The sequence below is a fragment of the Mustelus asterias genome, chromosome 9 (genome assembly GCF_964213995.1).
Source record: "Mustelus asterias chromosome 9, sMusAst1.hap1.1, whole genome shotgun sequence".
NCBI lineage: Eukaryota > Metazoa > Chordata > Chondrichthyes > Carcharhiniformes > Triakidae > Mustelus > Mustelus asterias.
In genome coordinates this window covers 124,469,747-124,493,595 of record NC_135809.1, presented here as the reverse complement: position 1 = coordinate 124,493,595, position 23,849 = coordinate 124,469,747, and the positions used below count along the sequence as shown (strand labels likewise).

At 44.8% G+C, this 23,849-nt stretch overlaps 1 protein-coding gene across 2 annotated transcripts in view; it reads right to left on the bottom strand.

The window, feature by feature from the left end:
- The window catches only part of nav2a (neuron navigator 2a), a 385,063-nt gene that overhangs the window by 15,723 nt on the left and 345,491 nt on the right, over positions 1–23,849 (bottom strand). For both annotated transcript variants that reach the window (XM_078220996.1, XM_078220997.1), the window contains 6 exons: positions 17,808–17,961; positions 10,545–10,704; positions 8,422–8,519; positions 7,110–7,205; positions 4,773–4,941; positions 412–647 (listed from right to left, as the gene is read on the bottom strand). In XM_078220996.1, coding sequence (XP_078077122.1) covers positions 412–647; positions 4,773–4,941; positions 7,110–7,205; positions 8,422–8,519; positions 10,545–10,704; positions 17,808–17,961 — 913 coding nt within the window. The remainder of the gene's footprint in view (positions 1–411; positions 648–4,772; positions 4,942–7,109; positions 7,206–8,421; positions 8,520–10,544; positions 10,705–17,807; positions 17,962–23,849) is intronic.

Sequence of the window (23,849 nt, the reverse complement as noted above, 5' to 3'; positions counted from 1 at the left end):
ACTCCCTTCCAAGTCTGCAGCTATCTTATTTTTTAAATACTCATCTGGGTCACTCATGTCCTTCAGGGAAGGAAAACTGCCGTCCTTACCTGGACTGGCCTACTTTGGATTTGAAGTCACATGTAATGGGGTTGACTCTTAATTGCCCTCTGAAGTGACCCAGCAAGCCACTCAGGTCAACAACAATTAGGGGTGAGCAACAAATGCTGGCCTTGCAAGTGACACCCACATCTCAAGAAAGAATAAAGAAAAAAAATAGGCTCATGTGGAACACAAACCTCAGTACAGACTTGTTGGGCTGAATAGCCTGTTTCTGTACTGTAAATTCTACCTCAGCAATATCTATTACATCACCCGTACTCTAAAACAACATACAACTGGACAAGTAAGAGACCAAACTGGTTTTCTCACCTTGCTCGATTTGTGATCCACATTAAAGGTCGCGATGACTCCATCTGTCAGCTCCCTTCCTTCCCTGAGCACCATGTGCTCAGCTAGCCGATTGGCCAGGTAGGTTTTCCCAGTGCCACTCGGCCCCGACAGGATGATCCGGCGATGGTCTGTCAGCAGGGAGACGTAACGCTGCAGCATGGGCTTTGGGATCAGTGTCTCGAACACGAGAGAATCCAAACTATGTTCTGACAAGCCTGAGGGACAGAGCAGAATTGACAAGTGTTAAAGGACGGATAGGACTAAAGCAAGCTTTCTTCTTCTCAAAACAGGACTGTAAATATTTCATTTACACGCTTTTCCCCATTTCACTAAACGTCTGGAGAACCATCCGAAAAAATGTCAGTAATCCATCATTGTGATATTCTTCACAATGTCACTTCTTTGGAACTTGGGCAACTGTTTAATACTGGGTTTATGACAGCCACATTTTGCACTTTCTCAGACTTAGCTCTGGGAACTTGTTGGGTTATAATTTTCAAATAGAAAACAGTATTCAAAAGATGTTGAAACTCTGACGTGGGCACTTGTTGAGATAATGGACTGAATTTTGGTGATGGTCTGGGAGCCAGGAAAGCTGGCAAAATGGTGTGGGGAGGCATTGGGTGACATGCAGCACGTATTCCTGTTGTTTTGCCAGCAGTGGGAAAGATGGCAGGCGGCCTTGCCCGCCCAGAGACCAAATGTGCCCGCCACCGTGTGGAGAGACCATCCCGCGAAACCAGGCAGCCCCAACAGGCTCCTCGGGGACCTCCATTTTGGGCACTTTTTGGTGCCTGCAATGGCCACCCCCATGACAACCAAGTCACCCGTCGTCCTCAGGCACGGATAGCCCCAGCAAAGGCCACACCGCTAGCAGTGATGCTGCTGAGCTGACAGCCCTGGTAGTGGGATTTCTGCTGGTTCAGAAAAATCCCAGCCAGGGTTCCACTCGTCACAGACTTGGGTCCCGGTGAACACCGAGAACCACAGAAATGATCATTCTTCCTGAGACATCCAAATTGTTTCTGATGATTGTGTTTATGCAGCATATTTGAATCATAATGCTATCCTGCTCTCTTGCAATGCTAGAATAAAGCACAAATTATTTATCATCTCCCTTCCCCCAAACCTGCCTTCTTTCCCTCCTGGTGACAAAGACTGACCCAAAGTCTGATTCTACAGGTTCAGTCAACCCTCTATGCTTTGCCTTTGACCTATTCTTCCCCTGTGGGCAACCAGATTAACTGACCATGTGGTCAGATCACAGTCAAACCCTACACATCTTTGGGCACTAAGGGGCAATATATCATGGCCAATTCACCTAACCTGCACATCTGTGGGAGGAGACACGGGGAGAACGTGTAAACTCCACACAGGCAATCACCCGAGGCCAGAATTGAACCCGGGTCCCTGGCACTGTGAGGCAGCAGTGCTAATTCTAATCTGTCCTCAACAAATGTATGTACCCAGTGCAAGGGGTCACTGGACCGTATTTCTGCTAATGGTTCCCACTCACTTGCATACCACTCCTCAGATGAATACAGAGTACAAATTAAACTCGGGCATGTCACGTCTGTGTTGTCCATGACAGCAATGGAGGATTGCTCAGCAGAATGCAATGCAAAATCTACAGATACTGGCAGAAGGATAGAAATCTTTAAACAAAAATACAAGCGAGTAATATCAAGGCGGATTGAGGAACATGAGCACTGAACTTTCTCACCTCAGGACTGGTAATGAACTCCCTCTGCTGGTTGTGTTGGGCATTAGCATACTATTGCACAGTCACGTTCTATGCTGATAACTAGTCAAAGAACTGGCCTATGTAACCAGCATGGTAACTTGTATTAACATTCGAACATTCAGTTTACGTCCAATCTTAATGCGTATTTCACACCTTGAACTTAGGTTCGACTGAAAAGTGCCTAATCTCCAACTGACATTACGGCTGGTATTTTACGACTTCGCTGAAGCGAGGCTCGTAAAATCCCGCCTGAGGCCAACGGAGAATTCCATTCTGCGAATCTTGCCCGCCCCGGAATCAGGGCGGGTGTGCCGGTAAAATTCCGGTCTACATCTCCCAACACTGTATCAACACTGGCAATGTTACATAACTGTGTTATGATCTATAACGCACTGCCTGAAAGAATAGTTCAGGGTTCAGATTCAATGATAACATTCAATTGGATAAATACTTGAAAAGGGGAGAAATAGGGATGAGTGTGTGGGGCACTAATCGACTAGCTCTTTGAATGAGCCAGCACAGACACGATGAGCTACATGGGCTCCTTCTGTGCTCTATACAATTGATATAACCTTTCATTGAGCCTACAGCACAGGGACATCGACAAGTTCTTGAGAGCTGGCCAAAGTTCCTGCAATAGTGTAACTGGCAATTTACACTGAAATTTACACCAATCTTCTCATCGTGAGTTAAACAACATTTTCTGAAAATCTTCATTCGAACGCATTGGGAATAGAATCCCTACAGTGCAGAAGGAGGCCATTCAGCCCATTGAGTCTGCACTGGCCACAATCTCACCCAGGCCCTATTTCCATAACCCCACATATTTACCCTGCTAATCCCCCTGACACTCGGGTCAATTTAGCTTGGCCAGTCAACCTAACCCGCACATCTTCGGACTGTGGGAGGAAACCGGAGCACCCAGAGGAAACCCACAGGGGGAGAATGTGCAAACTCCACACAGACAGGGACCCGAGGCCAGAATTGAACCCGGGTTCCTGGTGCTGTGAGGCAGCAGTGCTAACCACTGTGCCACCGTGCCGCCCCGCTGACGGAAAATAAGCATAAACAAGTAGGTCTGCAGATAGCAACAAACTTATCCCCTTACTAAAGTTTAAAATATTAAAATCGAAGCTGGAAGCCTTGTAACTATAATTTACGCATATTAGTCACACTGTGCTTAAGAAAATGAAACTTACGTTTTTTCAGTGTATAATTATTCTGACATAGTCAAAGGTACAGAAAATGCATTTAAGTTTATTTATCAGTGTCACATGTAGACTTACATTAACACTGCAATGGAGTTACTGTGAAAATCCTAGTCGCCACACTCCGGCGCCTGTTTGGGTACACTGAGGGAGAATTTAGTATCGCCAATGCACCTACCAGCAGATCTTTCAGACCGTGGAAGGAAACCAGAGCACCCGGAGGAAACCCACGTTACAGGGAGAACGTGCAGACTCCACACAGACAGTGACCGAAGCTGGGAATCGAACCTGGGTCCCTGGCGCTGCGAGGCAGCAGTGCTAACCACCGTGCCGCCCCGTTGTAGATCTCCGTGAAGAAAATTATCTTTCAAATTGCTGAACAGTCACCACAAAGCACCAGAAATAGGAATAAGTCTTGTGATGCGTAAAATTCTACAGATGCATTTATATCCGGGTCAGGGTTGACACTAATTCTGTGAATTGTGTGATTTGCATTGGTGCATGTGAGCAATCAGGCTTTTTCAAGGAGCAGCCTAAAAGATCAAGGACATTTCAGATTGGGTAAAAATGCCCCGATCACTTATGACCATATTTCTCAATCTTGCACACAAAAATCTACATTATGTTCTATTTACACTGCGCTGCACAATCTAATGCTTTGTTATGCTTTTAGTGCAGTCTTCTTGGAAGACCTGGGCTTACATGTTTGAATCTATCAAATTCAGGGATATGCATTATTGTATCTGGAAATTCAAAGGAAGGAGAGGTGAAGGCCTAGTGGTATTATCGCCAGACTATTAATCCAGAAACTCAGCTAATATTCTGGGGACCCGGGTTCGAATCCTGCCATGGCAACTGGTGGAATTTGAATTCAATAAAATAAAATATCTGGAATTAAGAATCTACTGATGACCATGAAACCATTGTCGATTGTTCGAAAACCCCATCTGGTTCACTAATGTCCTTTAGGGAAGGAAATCTGCCGTTCTCACTGGTCTGGCCTACACGTGACTCCAGAGCCACAGCAATGTGGTTGACTCTCAACTGCCCTCGGGCAATTAGGGATGGGCAATAACTGCTGGCCAGCCAGTGATGCCCATGTCCCATGAATGAATAAATAACTACAATGGCCTGTGGGATGGTGTGGTAATGCTCAACAAAACCAGCAGGGGGACTTGGGGTGAACGAATCTTCTCTGTTCCTGTGCATATTAAAGAAATCGGTAACTTGTTGTAGCCACAATGTTATTCGGCCTTTGCCTATCAGACAGGTTTGAGCATAGTATAGTTGGAGACCGTGGGTTACGCCTTGCCTCCACTTCTGGGTTCCAGGAATCCAGATGAAAAAAAAAATCAGGTGGAAATCTACTCAATGAATAACGTTCATACCTTTCAATGACATTGTGACTGTGTTGCTTTCCCCTACTAAATAGCCACAGGGTAACAGTTCAGGTGTTTCTATATTATTGGTGCGTTTGATATCTCCAATGCTGTAGCCCAGCACACTGTCTGAGTTCAGGCCCAACTGGCTCACTGGATCCACATGGATAATGTATTCCTGCGAAAGACAGCATGAAAAGGTTAAACCAAAAGATCTTGCATGGCAAACTGGAGGAGGAAACTAGAATTTCATGTGTGAATTGAGTACCAGGCTGATTCTGGGGATGGCAGGGCTGATGTAGGAGGAGAGATTGACTAGGTTATGATTGTTTTCACTGGAGTTCAGACAAATGAGGGGGGATCTCAGAGACTTATAAAATTCTAACAGGCCTAGATAGGGTAGATGCAGGAAGGATGTTCCCGATGGTGAGGGTGTCCAGAACAAGGAGTCACAGTCTGAGGATTTGGGGTAGACCATTTAGGATGGAGATGAGGAGACATTTCTTCATACAAAGAATCATAGAACAGAATCCCTACAATGCAGAAGGAGTCCATTTGGCCCATCGAGTTTGCACCGACCACAATCCCACCCAGGCCCTATTCCTATAACCCCATATATTTACCCTGCTAATCCCCTGACACTAGGGTCAATTTAGCATGGCCAATCCACCTAACCCGCATATCTTTGGACTGTGGGAGGAAACCGGAGTTTCCTCCGGTGTGTGAGCCTGTGGAATTCATTACCACAGGAAGTAGTTGATGCCAAAACATTGAATGTATTCAAGAGGCGACTGGACATAGCACTTGGGGTGAATGGGATCAAAGATTATGGGGAGAAAGCAGGATTAGGCTATTGAATTGGATGATCAGCCATGATCGTGATGAAAGGTGGCGCAGGCTTGAAGGGCCGAATGGCCTCTTCTTGCTCCTATCTTCTATGTTTCTATTACATTTGAATTGATAAAATGCAAGCATTATGAGAAGTCAGGGAAAATGGTTTATTTCAATAAATGTAACAAAAATCATTGTCCAATTTTAAAACACGACCAAATTGGGGTCTTCTTCTCTTCACTTCTTTCCAAATATAAACTCCTGTGGTTTCCTGTGCCACTCTTCTTCCATAATGAGGACATCGGTTTTCTTTATGACTAACTATCGGAATTACAGTGAACTAGTCTAATTTTAATTCATAGCCTTTTCTAAGTTGGCAAAAACTCAGGCTGCCCCCATAAAGTTTACATGTATGGACACCAACGAGGATGAGAGCAAACTCAACTGTGATACCCACCTCCCCCCGGATCAAATAGCCTGCTGACATTCACTGAAGAGATGAGAAATCAGAGTGAGAAATCAGCACGTTGCGGAGGAGGAGGAAGAAAATGAAGGCCAAAGTGAAAAAAAGGGACAAATCATAAAGAAAAAAAACAAAGAACAGTACAGCACAAGCGGCACTGCTGTCTCACAGCGCTAGGGACCTGGGTTCAATTCCCAGCTTGGGTCACTGCCTGTGTGGAGTTTGCACATTCTTCCCATGTCTGCGTGCGTTTTCTCCAATTGTTTCCTTCCACCCTCCAAAGATGTGCAGGTTAGGTCGATTGGCTATGGTAAATTGCTCCTTAGTGTCCCGGGATATATATGTTAGAGGGATTAACAGGGTAAATATGTGGGTGTTTCTGGGATAGGGCCCCTGGGTGGGATTGTTGTCGGTGCAGACTCGATGGGCAGAATGGCCTCCTTCTGCACTGTAGGGTTTCTATGATACTATGAGCATAGGAACAGGTCCTTCAGCCCACCAAGCCTGCGCTGAAACATGATGCCTTTGTAAACTAAAGACCTTTTGCCTCCACATGGTCCGTATCCCTCTATTTCCTACCTATTCATGTATCTGTCAAGATGCCTTTTAAATGTTGCTACTGTATCTGCTTCTACCATCATCTCTGGCAGCGCATTCCAGGTAAAACACTTGCCTCTCACATCTCCTTGAAACTTTCCCATCTTGTAGCTGACATTTCTACCCTGGGAAAAAAGACTGACTATTTATTCTATCCATGCTTCTCAGAATTTTGTAAACTACTATCAGGTCGCCCCTCAGCCTCCGACATTCAAGTGAAAACAAACAAATAAAGTGAACGGAAATTTCAAAGCAGTGTTGTGGTATCAAGTTACTAATAAAGGTCTGGTGACTTCTCTTGCAAAGAAGTCATTTTCTGGCCTTAAAGTTTTGTTGCATGTTTTGCTGAATGCATATTGTCAAGAGGCAAGAAACTTTTGAAGACTCCCTTCCTCAATTGCTGAACCGATGGTGACACATTTCAATCTTATTTTCATCAACTGAGCTTTCCTCACCTTAAACAGGCGACGCACGACTCCATCCAAGACGTCCCACTTTGTCTTCCCACTGACCCCAATGCAGCCGACTATATATTGGCGGATCCGAGATTCCTGTGGTGGAGAAAGAAATAGATCAGTATTTTCTTGAGTAATGTATTCTAATTGTAATGGTCATTCAATTGATGAAACTAAAGGCTTCATAGAAGAGGATCTAACTAAAATCAGCAAAACCTGTTTTCATTGGTCATTTATTTTTCACAGGACAGGGTAAAAAATAAACTCTATGGACTTGTGTGTCAACATTAAATGCCTTCAAATGCCAAGTAAACTTTTCTTTATTCTGTCCAACAACATGGTGTAATCCCAAACCCAACACCATACTCTGACCTGCACTTGTAGCTATAGTATTCATATGGCCGTTCCAATTCAGTTTCTGGTGAGCGGTGACTCCAAGGATGACAGCGGTGATTAATTTTACATACATGGAAAAAAAATGATAAATCCAAGTGTTTGAAGTAACACTTAACAATTGACACATACCGAGGTGAGGGCCTCCAAGGAATTTTATGCCATTAAAAGTGCTCAGAACTTGAGGAAAGCATTGTGATGGTTATGATTTTGGACAAGTAACCCAAAAGTCATGGGCTCAAATGCCATCCTGGCATGTTGTGAGTTTGAATTTAATTAATTTGGTAACATGCGAGCAGGCGCCAGAAAAATAGATGACCGTGAAATTAAATTGTTCCAAAAATTCAGCGGGTTCAGTAATGTCCTCCCGGGGAAGTGAAGTGGCCATCCCTATCCTGTCTGGTCAAAACATGACTCCAGTTACACACTGAACGATTGACTTTAATACCTTCTGAAGTGATTTAGCAAGCAACTCTATAATTTACAGGAATGTTCATGAAACATAAAAATAAGCCCCAACATCACTTGAGACAATACGCATTTCCGTACAGGCTTCTCATACTTTTCGGAGCTGAATTCTCCCAAATAATGCTGGTCACTGCTGGCTAGCTGTGTCACATCCCAGCTGCATTTTATTCCCTCCATCCTTAAAGTTACAAAGCCAGTGCTCAGAATCGACCGGTCAAACCCAAATCCATTCCTTGCTTGCTCCAAAATCCAAATTCAAAATTCAGTTGAATCCAATCCATGGTTCCCACAAGAGAGACAAACAAGATCCAAGCTGACAAAATAAGGCATTGCGCCCCATCTTTGGCTGGGTCTGATGCTTGATCGTGGCCATGAGGCCGTGACGTGACAGCATCCCAGCGCTGCATATTATGAGTATTTTCAGCAACGGAACTGGCCACCTTCAACATACCTCTTTCCATCTCATCTCCTCTTGCAAGCAGACGACTATCTTCACATGCCTGCCTTCCTTGCGAGCTGAGCCATCTGCATTGTCATCAAGTAGCATATCTGCACAACAATAACATCAATTAGAAAGAGAAACACGTGTGGGCTAAACGTTTCTGGCTTCAATGATGAGTGGGGAGCTGTGATCAATATGACAGTACTCGAGCAACGCTGCGCTACAGCAATGAATTTGCAATGATAGCAACTGGAGTAGTAATACAACCAAATTTAGTGTTAGCCAAGGCATCCCTGGTTTATTTATTTCAGTTTAAACTGAAACCTACTGTCCACCATTGAATATAGAATCATAGAATCTCTACAGTGCAGAAGGAAGCCATTCAGGTCATCAAGCCTGCACCAACAACAATCCAACCTGGGCCCAATCTCCACAACACCATTTCCCCTTTACACTAAGGGGAATTTCCCCTTTACACTAAGGGGAAATTTAGCACGGACAATCGATCTAACCCACACATCTATGGAGTATGCAATGGGTACTCTCGTTATTCATACGGTGGAAAGCCAACTGTTTCATTTTTTACAATTTTTATAACATTTTCCACAATGTATTTGGACTAACATTTTCTAACGGGGAAAAGTCCTGCTGAGGTTTCAGGTTTTACTTGTGTTGGGGCATGATACAACGTTACAACATGCAGCGGGGACATGCTGCTTACACTCACAGTAAAGTTTATTTGTTAGTCACAAGTAAGGCTTACATTAACACTGCAATGAAGTTACTGTGAAATTCCCCTAGTCGCCACACTCTGGCACCTGTTCGGGTCAATGCACCTAACCAGCACATCTTTCAGACTGTGGGAGGAAACCGGAACATCCGGAGGAAACCCACGCAGACACGGAGAGAACATGCAAACTCCACACGACAGTGACCCAAGCTGGAAATCAAACCTTGGTCCCTGGCATTGTGAGGCAGCAGTGTGCCACCGTGCGGTGATCAGCTAGCCTTGGCAGAGATCACTAACTCGTGGACAGTGCATGATCAGAGTCATACAGTCATAGAGGTTTACAGCATGGAAACAGGCCCTTTGGCCCAACTTGTCCATGCCGCCCTTATTTTTTTTAAAAAATCCCCTAAACTAATCTCAATTGCCCGCATTTGGCCCATATCCCTCTATACCCATCGTACCCATGTAACTATCTGAATGCTTTTTAAAAGATAAAATTGTACCCACCTCTATTACTTTCTAGTTTAATAATATCATTTCTATAATAGGGAGACCGGAATTGCACACAGTATTCCAAGTGTGGCCTTACCAATGTCTTGTATAACTTCAACAAGACATCCCAACTTCTGTATTCAATGTTCTGACCGATGAAACCAAGCATGCCGAATGCCTTCTTCACCACTCTGTCCACCTGTGACTCCACTTTCAAGGAGCTATGAACATGTACCCCTAGATTTCTTTGTTTTGTAACTCTCCCCAACGCTCTACTATTAACTATGTAAGTCCTGCCCTGGTTCAATCTACCAAAATGCATTACCTTGCATTTGTCTAAATTAAACTCCACCTGCCATTCGTCAGCCCACTGGTCCAATTGATCAAGATCCCGCTGCAATTGGAGATAACCTCCCTCACTGTCCACCATGCCACCAATCTTGGTGTCATCTCCAAACTTACTAACCATGCCCCCTATATTCTCAGCCAAGTCATTAATATAAATGACAAATAACAGTGGGCCCAGCACTGATCCCTGAGGCACACCGCTGGTCACAGGCCTCCAGTTTGAAAAACAACTCTCTACAACCAAAAGCCAATTTTGTATCCATTTAGATACCTCACCCTGGATCCCGTGAGATTTAACTTCATGCAGAGGTAAGAACCAATTTGTGTCGGCCACCTCTGCAAATGCGTTTAGTTAACCAATGAATGAAAATGGGCGTTCTCTGCTGTAATGTATAATAAGAACAGAAAAATATGACTGGTAACATCACGTAAGACAAGAGAGGGAACTCCTAATAAACTCGAACACTTGTAGCAGATCACGAGGTGTCGGTGAATTCTTAAACCCAACGATTCATTAGGTGCAAATACGGCAAAAGAAATGGGCTAATTCAGAGTTGCATACCAAGGCTGGTGGACTCAGTCAGGTTAAGGCTGTGTTGGGAAAGTCCGAGTGACTGACGAGGGGACGATGAGATGGAAAGCTGGGACTGGGCCCTACTGCAGTTGCCATGGGTTTCAGACTTTAACCGGTCATTCTCAGCCTTCAGCTTCTCAATTTCAGTCTGGAAGAGAAAAAGATTTAAATATTAAAACAAGCCTTGGGGTTTTTTTAAAGCACTGTACAATCATTCGAAACAACTTAAGCTAAACAAACACTTGTTTCACAATTGCAGCAGTGCGCGCCAGAAACATCTTACGAGACAGATTAAAACGAAAATAGGCTTGCATTTATATAGCACCTTTCTCAAGCAAATGGATGTCTCTTTAAGCATGTTACAGTGACTGAAGTTTTTTTTAAAGTGTAATCACTCTTCGCCAATATACACAGTAAGATCCCATCAATTCATAGAAACCCTACAATACATAAGAAGTCATTCGCCCCATTGGAACTGCACTGACTCTCTGACAGAATATTGTACCTAGGCCCCCTCCTCTGCCCTATCCCTGTAACCCCACACATTTCCCATGGCTAATCCATCTAACCTACACATTTTGGGACACTAAAGAACAATTTAGCATCGCCAATCCACCTAACCTGCATACCTTTTTGCTGTGGGAGGAAACCAGAGCACCCGGAGGAAACCCACACAGACACGGGGAGAATGTGCAAACTCCACACAGGCTGTGACCCAAGGCTGGAATTAAAGCCGGCACTGTGAGACAGCAGTGCTAACCACTGTGCTACCGTGCCTCCCGCAAACCGCATTAAGACAAGAGCCAGGTAATTTGTTTCTTTTTGCGATGTTGGTTGAGGGGTCAGTGTTGGCCAAGGACACTTGACATAACACAGAACATAGAAAAACTACAGCACAAACAGGCCCTTGGGCCCACAAGTTGTGCCGAACACATCCCTACCTTCTAGACCTACCTATAACCCTCCATCCTATTAAGCTCCATGTACTCATCCAGGAGTCTCTTAAAAGACCCTATTGAGTTCACCTCCACCACCACTGACGGCAGCCGATTCCACTCGCCCACCACCCTCTGTGTGAAAAACTTCCCCCTAACATCTCCCCTGTACCTACCCCCCAGCACCTTAAACCGGTGTCCTCTCGTAGCAGACATTTCCACCCTGGGAAAAAGCCTCAGAGTCCACCCGATCTATGCCTCTCAACATCTTATACACCTCTATCAGGTCTCCTCTCATCCTTCGTCTCTCCAAGGAGAAAAGACCGAGCTCCCTCAGCCTATCCTCATAAGGCATGCCACTCAATCCAGGCAACATCCTCTGTTCTAACTCCCCTGTTCTTTTTTGAAATACTGTAACGGGATCTTTCACATTATCCAAACAGCGAGATGGGAGTCTCAGTTTAATGTCTCATCCAGAAGGCAGCACCTCCAAAAGTTTAGTGCTCCTTCAATACTGCGCTGGAGTGTTAGCCTTGATTTTTGTGCTAAACCCTTGACTGGGACTTGAATCCAGAACCTCGTCAGCTCAGCAACAAGAATGCAACCCATGGGGCTACAGCTGACAGCATCACTGTTTAACACTTCAACTTGTCTTAACTACTTACTACTCCCTTGTGCGGAGTATGTATAGGTGACCTCTAATAAACTGGAATCTGAACAACACACACGCACCCCAAATCATTACGAGGTTTACAATTGAGAAAAGACAATATGGTTAGAATTGCCATGTAATTCTACACGTTGTAGAGGAAGATCTGGAACGATTCCATAAAACAAAGGTTCAGTGCATCAATGAATATTCCTCAGGTGAATTCTGTTCATAATAATTTCAAAAGAAATCAAATAGATTTAGATAATAGGAAACCGTAAATAAGTAACATAAGCAGTTAAATTAGGGGCAGCATGGTGGCACAGTGGTTAGCACTGCTGCCTCTCAGTGCCGGGGACCCAGGTTCGATTCCCGGCTTCCTGGGTCCCCGTGTCTGTGTGGGTTTCCTCCGGGTGCTCCGGTTTCCTCCCACAGTCCAAAGATGTACAGGTTAGGTGGATTGGTGAAGCTAAATTGCCCCTTGGTGTCAGGGGACTAGCTAGGGTAAATGCATAAGGTTTTGGAGATAGGGCCGGGTGGGATTGTGGTCGGTGCAGACTCGATGGGCCGAATGGCCTCCTTCTGCACTGTAGGGATTCTATGATACTAAGTTGCTGAAATTTATATATTGACTAATCTTGGAGTGTTAAGAAAGAAAATGTTGAGTTAAAACTAAAGTAGCATTTGGAAATTGCCAGAATGAGATGGGGTTACTGAAATCCTTCCCTCTTCACCATCCCTTTAACAGAAGAACATGAGAGAGAGGGAGGCCATTCAGCCCCTCAAGCCTGCTCTGTCATTCAATAAGATCATGGCTGATCTGATTGTGGCTTCAACTGCACTGTCTCCTTTAACTCCAGTCTTAGCCATGATCTTGTCATAAGTTTTTATATTGATACAGGAATGCTACTGCATTCTTGAACAATGTCATTTGATATCGTCACACAAGTGACTTCTTCCCTGCTGCCATCAGACTCTTGAATGGACCTACCTTGTATTAAGCTGATCTTTCTCTTATACCCTAGCTATGACTGTAACACTACATTCAGCACTCTCTCCTTTCCTTCTCTATGAATGGTATGCTTTGTCAGTACCGTGCGCAAGAAACAATAATACTAATACACGTGACAATAATGAATCAAGTGAATACTATTGAGTATCAAACTGTTAGTTTGGAAAATGCTGTTGAATAGGTTTATTTTTATTCATTCATGGGACATGGGCGTCACTGGCTGGCCAGCATTTATTGCCCATCCCTAGTTGCCCTTGTTCAAGGGGCAGTTGAGGGTCCACCAGATTGCTGTGGCTCTGGAGTCACATGTAGGCCAGACCAAGAAAGAAAGTTAGATTTCCTTCCCTAAAGGATATTAGTATTAGTTATGTTAACAGTAGCCTTAAGTTCATTTTGTATTTACTACCTGTGATTAATTTTTAGCATCCTAATTTTCTTAAAAGTCATAGACTTTTACAGTGCAGAAAGAGGCCCTTCAGCTCATCATGTCTGTGCTGGCCATCGAGCACCTATCTATTCTAATCCTATTTCCCAGCACTTGGTCCGTAGTCTTGTGTGCTATGCTACATTTCAAGTTGACTAGCAACAAATAATTATTCATCAATGATTGATAAACTTATCAACGTGACCCCATGAAAGCAACCACTGAGGGGGAAAAGTAACTTAAAATTCCAGATAGTTCCACAAGCCACCAAAAGTGCTTTTCTGGGTCAATCTTCAATGAGTTGCAAGCACTAATGGGAAGCATATTGAGTCCAGAGCTGTGATATGTGCTGTTCTCTTTTAAAATGTAAGGCTCACGCTAGTAATCACTTTGTTTGTTTGCTAGCTCACTTGAACAATAGCGGCACAGATATCTGGCAACATCCCTGATGTTTTGCTTTCGTGTGGCAAGGTCTTGGCTGGAGAACCAATCTCAACATCTAACCCACTCCACCCACCAAAAAGCAGCTGCAGCAACATCTGGCCAAACACAGCTTTCGCTGACTAATAGGCTTTCCAAATGTCCTCCGGCCAAACTATTTCACACATGCAGCTCTCTCTGATGACCTGATGATAACACAAAGGCTTCTTTCTACTTGGGGACTAGCTCTCTGCATGAATAGACAAGAAAGGTTGGCCGATCTACAAAACATTGCTATTGTCTCCCTGAACAGTTCGAGGCAGGCTACAACTAAAACAGAGTGCAGACTCAACAATATGGGCATCCAGTTCTTCAGCAACATTTCAGCTTCTTTTCACAAGAATAAACTAAATATCGTAACAGCAGCAATTAATTGCAGCTTGCAGCAAAAACAAGTTAGCCTAAATGATCATCCTGGAGTTACAATTTACCGGCTATTTTGCTGTTTCATAGAATCCCTACAGTACAGAAGGAGGCCATTTGGCCCATCGAGTCTGTACCAACCACAATCCCACCCAGGCCCTATTGCTGTAATCTCACATATTTACCTGGCTAATCCCCTGGCCCTAAGGGTCAATTTAGCATAGCCAATCCACCTAACCTGCATATCTTTGGACTGTGGGAGAAACCGGAGCACCCGGAGGAAACCCACGCAGACACAGGGAGGATGTGCAAACTCCACACAGACAGTGACCCGAGGCCAGAATTGAACCCGGGTCCCTGGCACTGAGAGGCAGCAGTGCTAAACACCGCACCGCCGGTGGTTGTGCGTAGGGACTTTATGGTTTAAAATGTGGAGTTTCACGGGGCACTTAGATTAGTTCTCGGCAAGAGAAATATCCCAGCCTGATCTTCAGTGGTTCATAGAATCCCTGCAGTGCAGAAAGAGGCCATTCAACCCATCGAGTCTGCACTGACCCTCCGACAGAATATCTTACCCAGGTCCTATCCCCGTAACTCCACACATTTACCATGGCCAATCCACCTTAACTGGCACTTCTTTGGACTATGGGAGGAAACCAGAGGACCCGGAGGAAACCCATGCAGACACGGGGAGAACGTGCAGACTCCACAGAGTCACCCAAGGCTAGAATTGAACCCGGGTCCCTGGCCCTGTGAGGTAGCAGTGCTAACCACCGCACCACCCGTGGTTGAGAGTAGGGACTTTATGGTTTAAAATGTGGAGTTTCACGGGGCACTAAGGAGCAAGAGAAACATCCCAACCTGATCTTCAGTGTCATGCTGAATGCTGCACTGTCACAAATGGACCCTGTCAGATGAGATGTTAAACTGAGGCCCCAGTTTAAATTGTGCCTGCCCTTCTGAGTGGCTTTCAAAGGTCTAATTTTGGAAAGCAGCCAGGAGTGTTTGAACAAAGAACAATACAGCACAGGAACAGGCCCTTCGGCCCTCCAAGCCCGTGCCGCTCCCTGGTCTAAACTAGACCATTCTTTTGTATCCCTCCATTCCCACTCTGTTCATGTGGCTATCTAGATAAGTCTTAAATGTTCCCAGTGTGTCCGCCTCCACCACCTTGCCCGGCAGCGCATTCCAGGCCCCCACCACCCTCTGTGTAAAATACGTCCTTCTGATATCCGTGTTAAACCTCCCCGCCCTCACCTTGAACCTATGACCCCTCGTGAACGTCACCACCGACCTGGGAAAAAGCTTCCCACCGTTCACCCTATCTATGCCTTTCATAATTTTATACACCTCTATTAGGCCACCCCATATCCTCTGTCTTTCCAGTGAGAACAACCCCAGTTCACCCAATCTCTCCTCATAACTAAGCCCTTCCATACCAGGCAACATCCTGGTAAACCTCCTCTGCACTCTCTCTAAAGCCTCCACGTCCTTCTGGTAGTGTGGCGACCAGAACTGGGCGCAGTATTTCAAATGCGGCCGAACCAACGTTCTATACAACTGCAACATCAGACCCCAACTTTTATACTCTATGACCCGTCCTATAAAGGCAAGCATGCCATATGCCTTATTCACTACCTTCTCCACCTGTGACGTCGCCTTCAAGGATCTGTGGACTTGCACACCCAGGTCCCTCTGCGTATCTACACCCTTTATGGTTCTGCCATTTATCGTATAGCTCCCCCCTATGTTAGTTCTACCAAAATGCATCACTTCGCATTTATCTGGATTGAACTCCATCTGCCATTTCTTTGCCCAAATTTCCAGCCAACTATCTCCTTCTGTAGCCTCTGACAATGTTCCTCACTATCTGCAAGTCCAGCCATTTTCGAGTCGTCCGCAAACTTACTGATCACCCCAGTTACACCTTCTTCCAGATCGTTTATATAAATCTTCAACATCCTGGCCAATATTTAGGCCTCAACCAACATTGGCAAAACAAACGATCTCATCATTGTCATGTTGCTGCTCCCGGGAGCTTACTGTCCTTGAATTGGCTGTGACATTTCCTCTATAACAAGTGACTACACTTCCAAAATGGCTCCACTGGCTGAAGATATTTTGGAGGGGTCCTAATGGTTGTGTAAATTTGCCATATAAATGCCAGTCTACTGCGCAACGCTGGAGTCACGCGAGTAGCAAAAGCAGATGAATTTATGAGGAAAACATTGGAGATGTTGGGTTTCACAGTCTTGGATGGAGACAACTGGGAGGCAATCTTACAGAAATGCCAAAATTCACGAGTAGAAAATAGAGATCTCCGATCCAGGGGCACTACTCCTAAGTAAATCACGACAGAAGAACAACGAGCTCCAGACTCAATCTAAAATTAAGTAGCTCCATATCTAAAGAATGATCAATAGATGAAATGGATTCCTAAGCTAGAACGGTGGAGGAGACAGCTATAGAATAATTTAAGAAATATTAAGGTGTAGTGATGGGGGCGGGGGGGGGATTGTAGGCCTCTCTAGATGATTAATAATGGATTGAGTGTTTCACCTCATGTGTATCTATCTAGTAATAGTTTAAAGGGTAAATGAACTGGATGCTGAGGCACAATGGACAGAAACCTATTTGGCATTGAGTGAATTGTTGCCACCTGAGCAACAATACCAGAGCTGCAATTGGGCCCCATTGGGCTCGAGAAGGTAATGACGCCATAGTGTCCTAATCCTGTTCAGTTTGTGGTAGCCATGAGATGGAGATGCCAGAGTCGGACTGCGGTGGGCACAGGAAGAAGTCTTAACACCAGGTTAAAGTCCAACAGATTTTTTTGGAATCACGAGCTTTCGGAGCGCTGCTCCTTCATCGGGTCAGGCAAATAAACTTGTTGGACTTTAACCTGGTGTTGAGAGACTTCTTACAGTTTGTGACAGAAAGCACAACAAGTACATGTATCAGGCGAGAACAGGATTCAATTCTGATGTAAAAGCAAAATGTTGCAGTGGCTGGAAATCTGAAATAAAATCAGAAAACACTGGATAAACTCAGCAGGTTTGGCAACATCTGTGGAGAGAGAAGCAGAGGTAACGATTTGAGTCTGTCTAACTCTTCTTAAGAAGATTCAACTCTGTTTCTCTCTCCACCGATGCTGCCAGACCTTCTGAGTCTATCTAATGTTTTCTGTTTTTATTTGTGCTTTGATGTGATGCCTTCTGCATCAAATGGCCTATTAACAGTCTCTGGATGGGATTAAAGGCAGTCAGTGACAGATGAGAAAGCAGTGGCTTTTCTATTTTTAAAAAAGATGCACATCTGTTGTCGAGTTACGATAATTGAAATCACACTTCAGACACAGATCCATTCAGCAGAAGACTAGCCGGCTCACCTGCATCCTGTTCATGGCCTCGCGCAGCTGGTCGAGTTGGTGAGCAGAGCTCAGTGCCTCAAGTCGGATATCTGTCAACTTCATCTCTTTCTCCCTCAGCTCCCCACGCAGCTGTATAATGGTCTCAGCTTCACCATCAATGCAGTCAGAGATACTGAGAACAGAAAGGGAAGCATAAGCCCCGAGCCTGTATTAATCCATTCGGTCAATAAGAATTAAAAACAGTGGCCTACTCTAGAAAACCACAATTAGAGACGTTTTGTTAAACTGTTTACACTCTGCTGCTTTATAATTAGGTAAATGTAATGAGCTTCCAGCTTAAAATTGATCATTAGAAGCAATGAGCCCATTGATTGCTTTGCTTGTTGCCTTCTTTCAAACCTGGAGCAATCAGAATAAATTGCCTTAATGTAATAAAACAATTCCTCAAATTAATTCTACATTGAAGCGCTAAGAACATAGGATCAGAAGATCTTTGAGCCTGCTCCATCACTAATGCAATTGTGGCGGTTCTGCAAACTCACTTCACGTGTTCCTTAATACCTTAGATTCACAAATCTCTATCAATCTCGGCTTTACGTTTAACAATTAGCATCAATTGCTTTTTGTGGAAGTGAGTTATAAGCTTTCGACACCCTGTGTGCGCTGGAAGTGTTTCCTAAGCACAGGGATGGCACGGTGGCACAGTGGGTTAGCACTGCTGCCTCATAGCCAGGGACCCGGGTTCGATTCCCGGCTTGGGTCACTGTCTGTGCGGAGTCTGCACGTTCTCCCAGTGTCTGCCTGGGTTTCCTCCGGGTGCCCCGGTTTCCTCCCACAGTCCAAAAGACGTGCTGGTTAGGTGCATTGGCCATGCTAAATTCGTCCTCAGTATATCCGGAGTGTGGCAACTAGGGGATTTTTACAGTAACTTCATTGCAATGTTAATATGAGCCTACTTGTGATTAATAAATAAACTTTAATTCTACTTCTGCAAGGCCTGGCTCCAATGTCTTTTGAAATGTCCCCTAGTTCTAGATTCTCCAGCCAGCAGAATTAGTTGTTCTCTACCTATTTGTTCCTCTTCAAGGTGGGAAAATTGCAGAGGTGAGGGCATCCATTTGGCATTGGGGACTCAAAAAGATCACCCCACCCTCTCCCTTTTATTGGTTGGCAGCCTGTGGGGTCAAAACTGTCAGTTGCATGTTGGGCACAAGCTTCATTCGCCACATGTTCAATCTGAGCAACAGCATGCGAGGCCCTTAAGCGGATGTCAATTGCCAAATAAGAGCCTCAATCAGGCCATGGGTGGACATGGTACCTTGCCTGCTGCTGGGCCTGCCGCCAATAGTAATGCCCTATCTTACGGGTCCACCCTCCTACTTTCCAGCCCACGGATGACCCGAAAACTCCAGTCACTTGATTCAAGTCCCACTTAACATTTCTGCATGAAACCAGTATGAGCTGATGGTGGCACAGTGCTGCCTCACAGCGCCAGGGACCTGGGTTCAATTCCACCCTCAGGTCAGTGTTTGTGTGGAGTTTGCACGTTCTCCCCGTGTCTGCGTGGGTTTCCTCTGGTACTGCGGTTTCCTCCCACAGTCCAAAGATGTGTGGGTTAGGTTGATTTGCCATGCTAAATTGTCCATTAATATCAGAGGGATTAGCAGGGTAAATACATGGGATTACTTTCAGTGTAGGCTCGATGGGCCAAATGGCACTATAGGGATTCTATGATTCTTCTATGATATGCCGTCATTCCTTAATCACAGTACTTTTTTTATTCATTCATGGATATGGCATTGCTGCCTGGCCAGCATTTATTGCCCATCCCTAATTGTCCTTGGCTAGGCTACTTCAGCGGGCAGTTGAGAATCAACCACATTGCTGTGGCTCTGGAGTCACATGTCGGCCAGACCAGTTAAGGTCGGCAGATTTCTTCCCCTAAAGGACCTTAGTGAACCAGGTGGGTTTTTCCAACAAACAACAATGGTTTCACAGTCATCAGTAGATTCTTAATTCCAGATTTTTTAATTGAATTCAAATTTCGCCACCTGCTGTGGTGGGATTCGAACCCGGTCCCCAGCACATTAGCTGAGTTTCTGGATTAATAGTCTAGCGATAATACCACTAGGCCATCGCCTCCATTGTGATTGATACATCCAAACTGCACAAATCAGTGCAGTGATGGATCACAAATTACTGTGACGACCTAACAATGCTCGGCATCTGAGCACACACTCACTTTCTAGAACATAGAACATAGAACAGTACAGCACAGAACAGGCCCTTCGGCCCACGATGTTGTGCCGAGCTTTATCTGAAACCAAGATCAAGCTATCCCACTCCCTATCATCCTGGTGTGCTCCATGTGCCGATCCAATAACCGCTTAAATTTTTCCAAAATGTCTGACTCCACTATCACTGCAGGCAGTCCATTCCACACCCCAACCACTCTCTGCGTAAAGAACCTACCTCTGATATCCTTTCTGTATCTCCCACCACGAACCCTATAGTTATGCGCCCCTAATTTGATTTGTCACATGTATTAAGATACAGTGAAAAGTATTGTTTCTTGTGCGCTATACAGACAAAACATAGGAAGGAAAGGAGAGAGTGCAGAATGTAGTGTTACAGTCATAGCAAGGGTGTAGATGTGGATGCAGGATGCTGCTTTCTTTCCTTCATACACATATTGTAAGAAAAGAAAAATTATTCCATAAATAGACATTTAGGGGGAAAAAATGGAGGATTTTCAACTAGAGATCCTACGTGGGTGATTCATATTGGTTTCTTCCTGAGCTTCCCAGCATCATAGATGTCAGTCTTCAGCCAATTTGATTCACTGCATTTGATTAATAAATGACTGAAAGCATTGGATACTGCAGAGGCGATGGACCCGACAACACTCCTACTGTAGTCTTGAAAACCGTGCACCAGAAGTAGCTGTGCTCCTAGCCAAGCTATTCCAGTGCAGCTACAACACTGGCATTGACCTAGCATGGAGTGTGATCATTAAAAACGAGGAAAAGAGAAATCCCTCTTCCCTCTTTGTGGCTGCAGAGATGCCAAGCTTCCTGTGTGAATCTCTGCGATGGCCCAGTGTGATCAGTGCTTTAGAGTGGAACCAAGCCCACAACATTCCCCACGTATCAGGCCACATAATAGCACAGCATACGGGAGATGAATAGAGTTCCTCAGTAAATGAGTGAACAATGCTTCAGCTTAGGAAGCTTTTGGAACAGCACCATAAATTCTGGGAGAGTAATTTCCTTTCACATTAAACAAGCACATTTTTATGAGATTAAGATGGTTAACAACATGTTGCTTGCTTTGGCACAATGCTTCAACCATGCAAATAGCTATATCCTATTTCTGACAAAACATTCAATAGTAAAACACACATTAAGTGATTATAGTCAAGAGAAACAAACGGAAGGAAAAACAAGGATTTTGAACACTGCTCAAATATATTATTTCCAGTTCCCATCAATCCAGTGCAAAAAACATTCATATATCTTTTTACAAATATGACATGGTCTGCTTAAACAGAAAGGATGTACTTTTCTCTTAAGTAACCTCTCTCTCCTTCTGCTCCAGCTGTGTGTGTTTTGGACAATGAACGGACTGTGATTAGTGACACTCAGTGATCAACAAAAACCTGCTTAGAGGTGCAGCAATGGCTCGGAGACTGTAACCTGGAATGGGGCAGGACCAAATGAAGTTGCTCAGTTTTTGAAGGATCTCCACTGGAAACTTACGGCCAGTGTCTAATACAGTGCAGGAGCTTCTACCGGGTCTCTATGCCTTGTGTGGGAAGGGCAAGCAATGGCGCGTCTATTCAACCAACCAGACTGAGGTAAGGGTGAGCCACATTCTTGAATCACTGCAGTCCACGAGCTGGCCAGCATTTATTGCCCATCCCTAGTTTCCCTTGTTCAGAGGGCAGGTGCGAGTCAACCAGATTGCTGTGGCTCTGGAGTCACAGGTAGGTGAGACCAGATAAGGATGGCAGATTTCCTTCCCTAAAGGACATCCGTGAACCAGATGGGTTTTTCTGACAATCGACAATGGTTTCATGGTCATTAGTAGATTCTTAATTCCAGATATTTTTTATTGAATTCAAATTCCACCAGCTGCCATGGCGGGATTCAAACCCGCGTCCCCAGAACATTAGCTGAGTTTCTGGATTAATAGTCTAGCGATAATACCACTAGGCCATCGCCTCCCCCAGTGTAGATATATCCACAGTGCCACTAAGGAGAAAGTTCCAGGATTCTGGCCCTGTGACATTGCAGGAAAAGGGATATATTTTCAAGTCAGGATAGTGTACGACTTGCAGGGTACCTTGCAGGTGGTGGAGTTCCCGTGCATTGACTGCTGTTGTCCTTTTAGGTGGTGGAGGTCACATGTTTGGAATGCGTTGTCCAAAAAGCCTTGGTGAGTTGCTGCAGTTGCCCTGTGTATCCGATACACACTTGCTGCTACTGTGTGCACCAGAAGTAGTGGTGGAGGTAGTGAATGTCATATATTGCCTTGATGTCAAGGGCAGTCACTCTCAGGCACGTCTGAAATTGAGGTCAGGAGCCCAGTGATGAGGGAGAATGGAGAATCAGCAAGCAGACTATTGCTGTGTAAATGTCCCTTGATCGCACGTTTGATGGCATCTTGCATCACTTTGCTGATGGTTAGTGTAGACTGGCGAGGTGGTAATTGGCCGGATTGGATTCATCCTGCTTTTTGTGGATAGGACATATCTGGGCAATTTTCCGCATTGTTAGGCCAATGCCAGTGTTGTAGCTACACTGGAATAGCTTGGCTAGGGACGCAGCTACTTCTGGTGCACCAGTTTTCAAGACTACAGTAGGAGTGTTGTCGGGCCCATCGCCTCTGCAGTATCCAATGCTTACAGTCATTTATTAATCAATTGGAGTGAATCAAATTGGCTGAAGACTGACATCTATGACGCTGGGAAGCTCAGGAAGCGACCGCGATGAATCATCCACACAGTAATTCTGGTTGAAAATAATTGAAAATCCTTCTGCCTTGTCTTTTACACTGAGGTGCTGGGCACCCCCATTATTGAGGATGGGAATATTTGTGGAGTCTCCTCCTCCTGTTTATTGTTTTATGGTCCACTATCATTCACAACTGGACGTGGCAGGACTGCAGAGCATTGAGTTGATCTGTTGGTTTTGGGAACATTTTGCTCTGTCGACAGCATGCAGCTTCTGCTGTTTTGCAGTGGTTACTCCTGCCCATACTGTCATGGACAGATGCATCTGCAGCAGCTAGAATAGTGAGGATGAGACCATGTGGAAAATTTCCTCTTGGTGAACCTTTTGTCACCAGCTACCACATGCCCAGTTTGGCAAATTTGTCCTTCATAGGGGCTGGAGTCAATGTTAATGCCCCATAGGCTGTTCCCTCCCTGCATGCAACTGTGTCACCACCTCTGGTTGGTCTGTCCTGCTGATGGGACAGGACATACTCAATAATGGTTATGGGGGAATCTGGGACATTGGCTGTAACGTATGATTTGGTAACCAAGGTTTTTTATTCTTTCATGGGACGTGGGTGTCATTGGCAAGGCGAAGCATTTATTCTCCATCCCTAATTGCCCTTAAACCAAATGGCTTGCTTGGGAATTTAAAAGAACAGTTGAGAGTCAACCAAATTGCTGTGGGTCTGGAGTCACATGTAGACCAGACCAGGTAAAAATGGCAGATTTCCCTAAAGGACAAGACTGAACTTTTACAGCAATCAATGATAGTTTCATGGTCACTATTACTGAGACAAGCTTTCAATTCCAGATTTATTAATTGAATTTAGAAGAGGTTAGCCTGGGCCTCAGGATTACTCGTCCAGTTACATTACCATTACACCCCCATCTCCCCGCAACCATGTTAGCTTGATTGTTGTTCTATGTGACACATTAAAGATAAAGTCACCATAGTCTCAGATGACCATAGGTTATTTCCCCTTTGAGGGGGAGAGCTGACTGGTGGTGATTTAACCCGAGGACCAGTACACCTCAGGCAAAGGACAGTCCTTCATGAATAT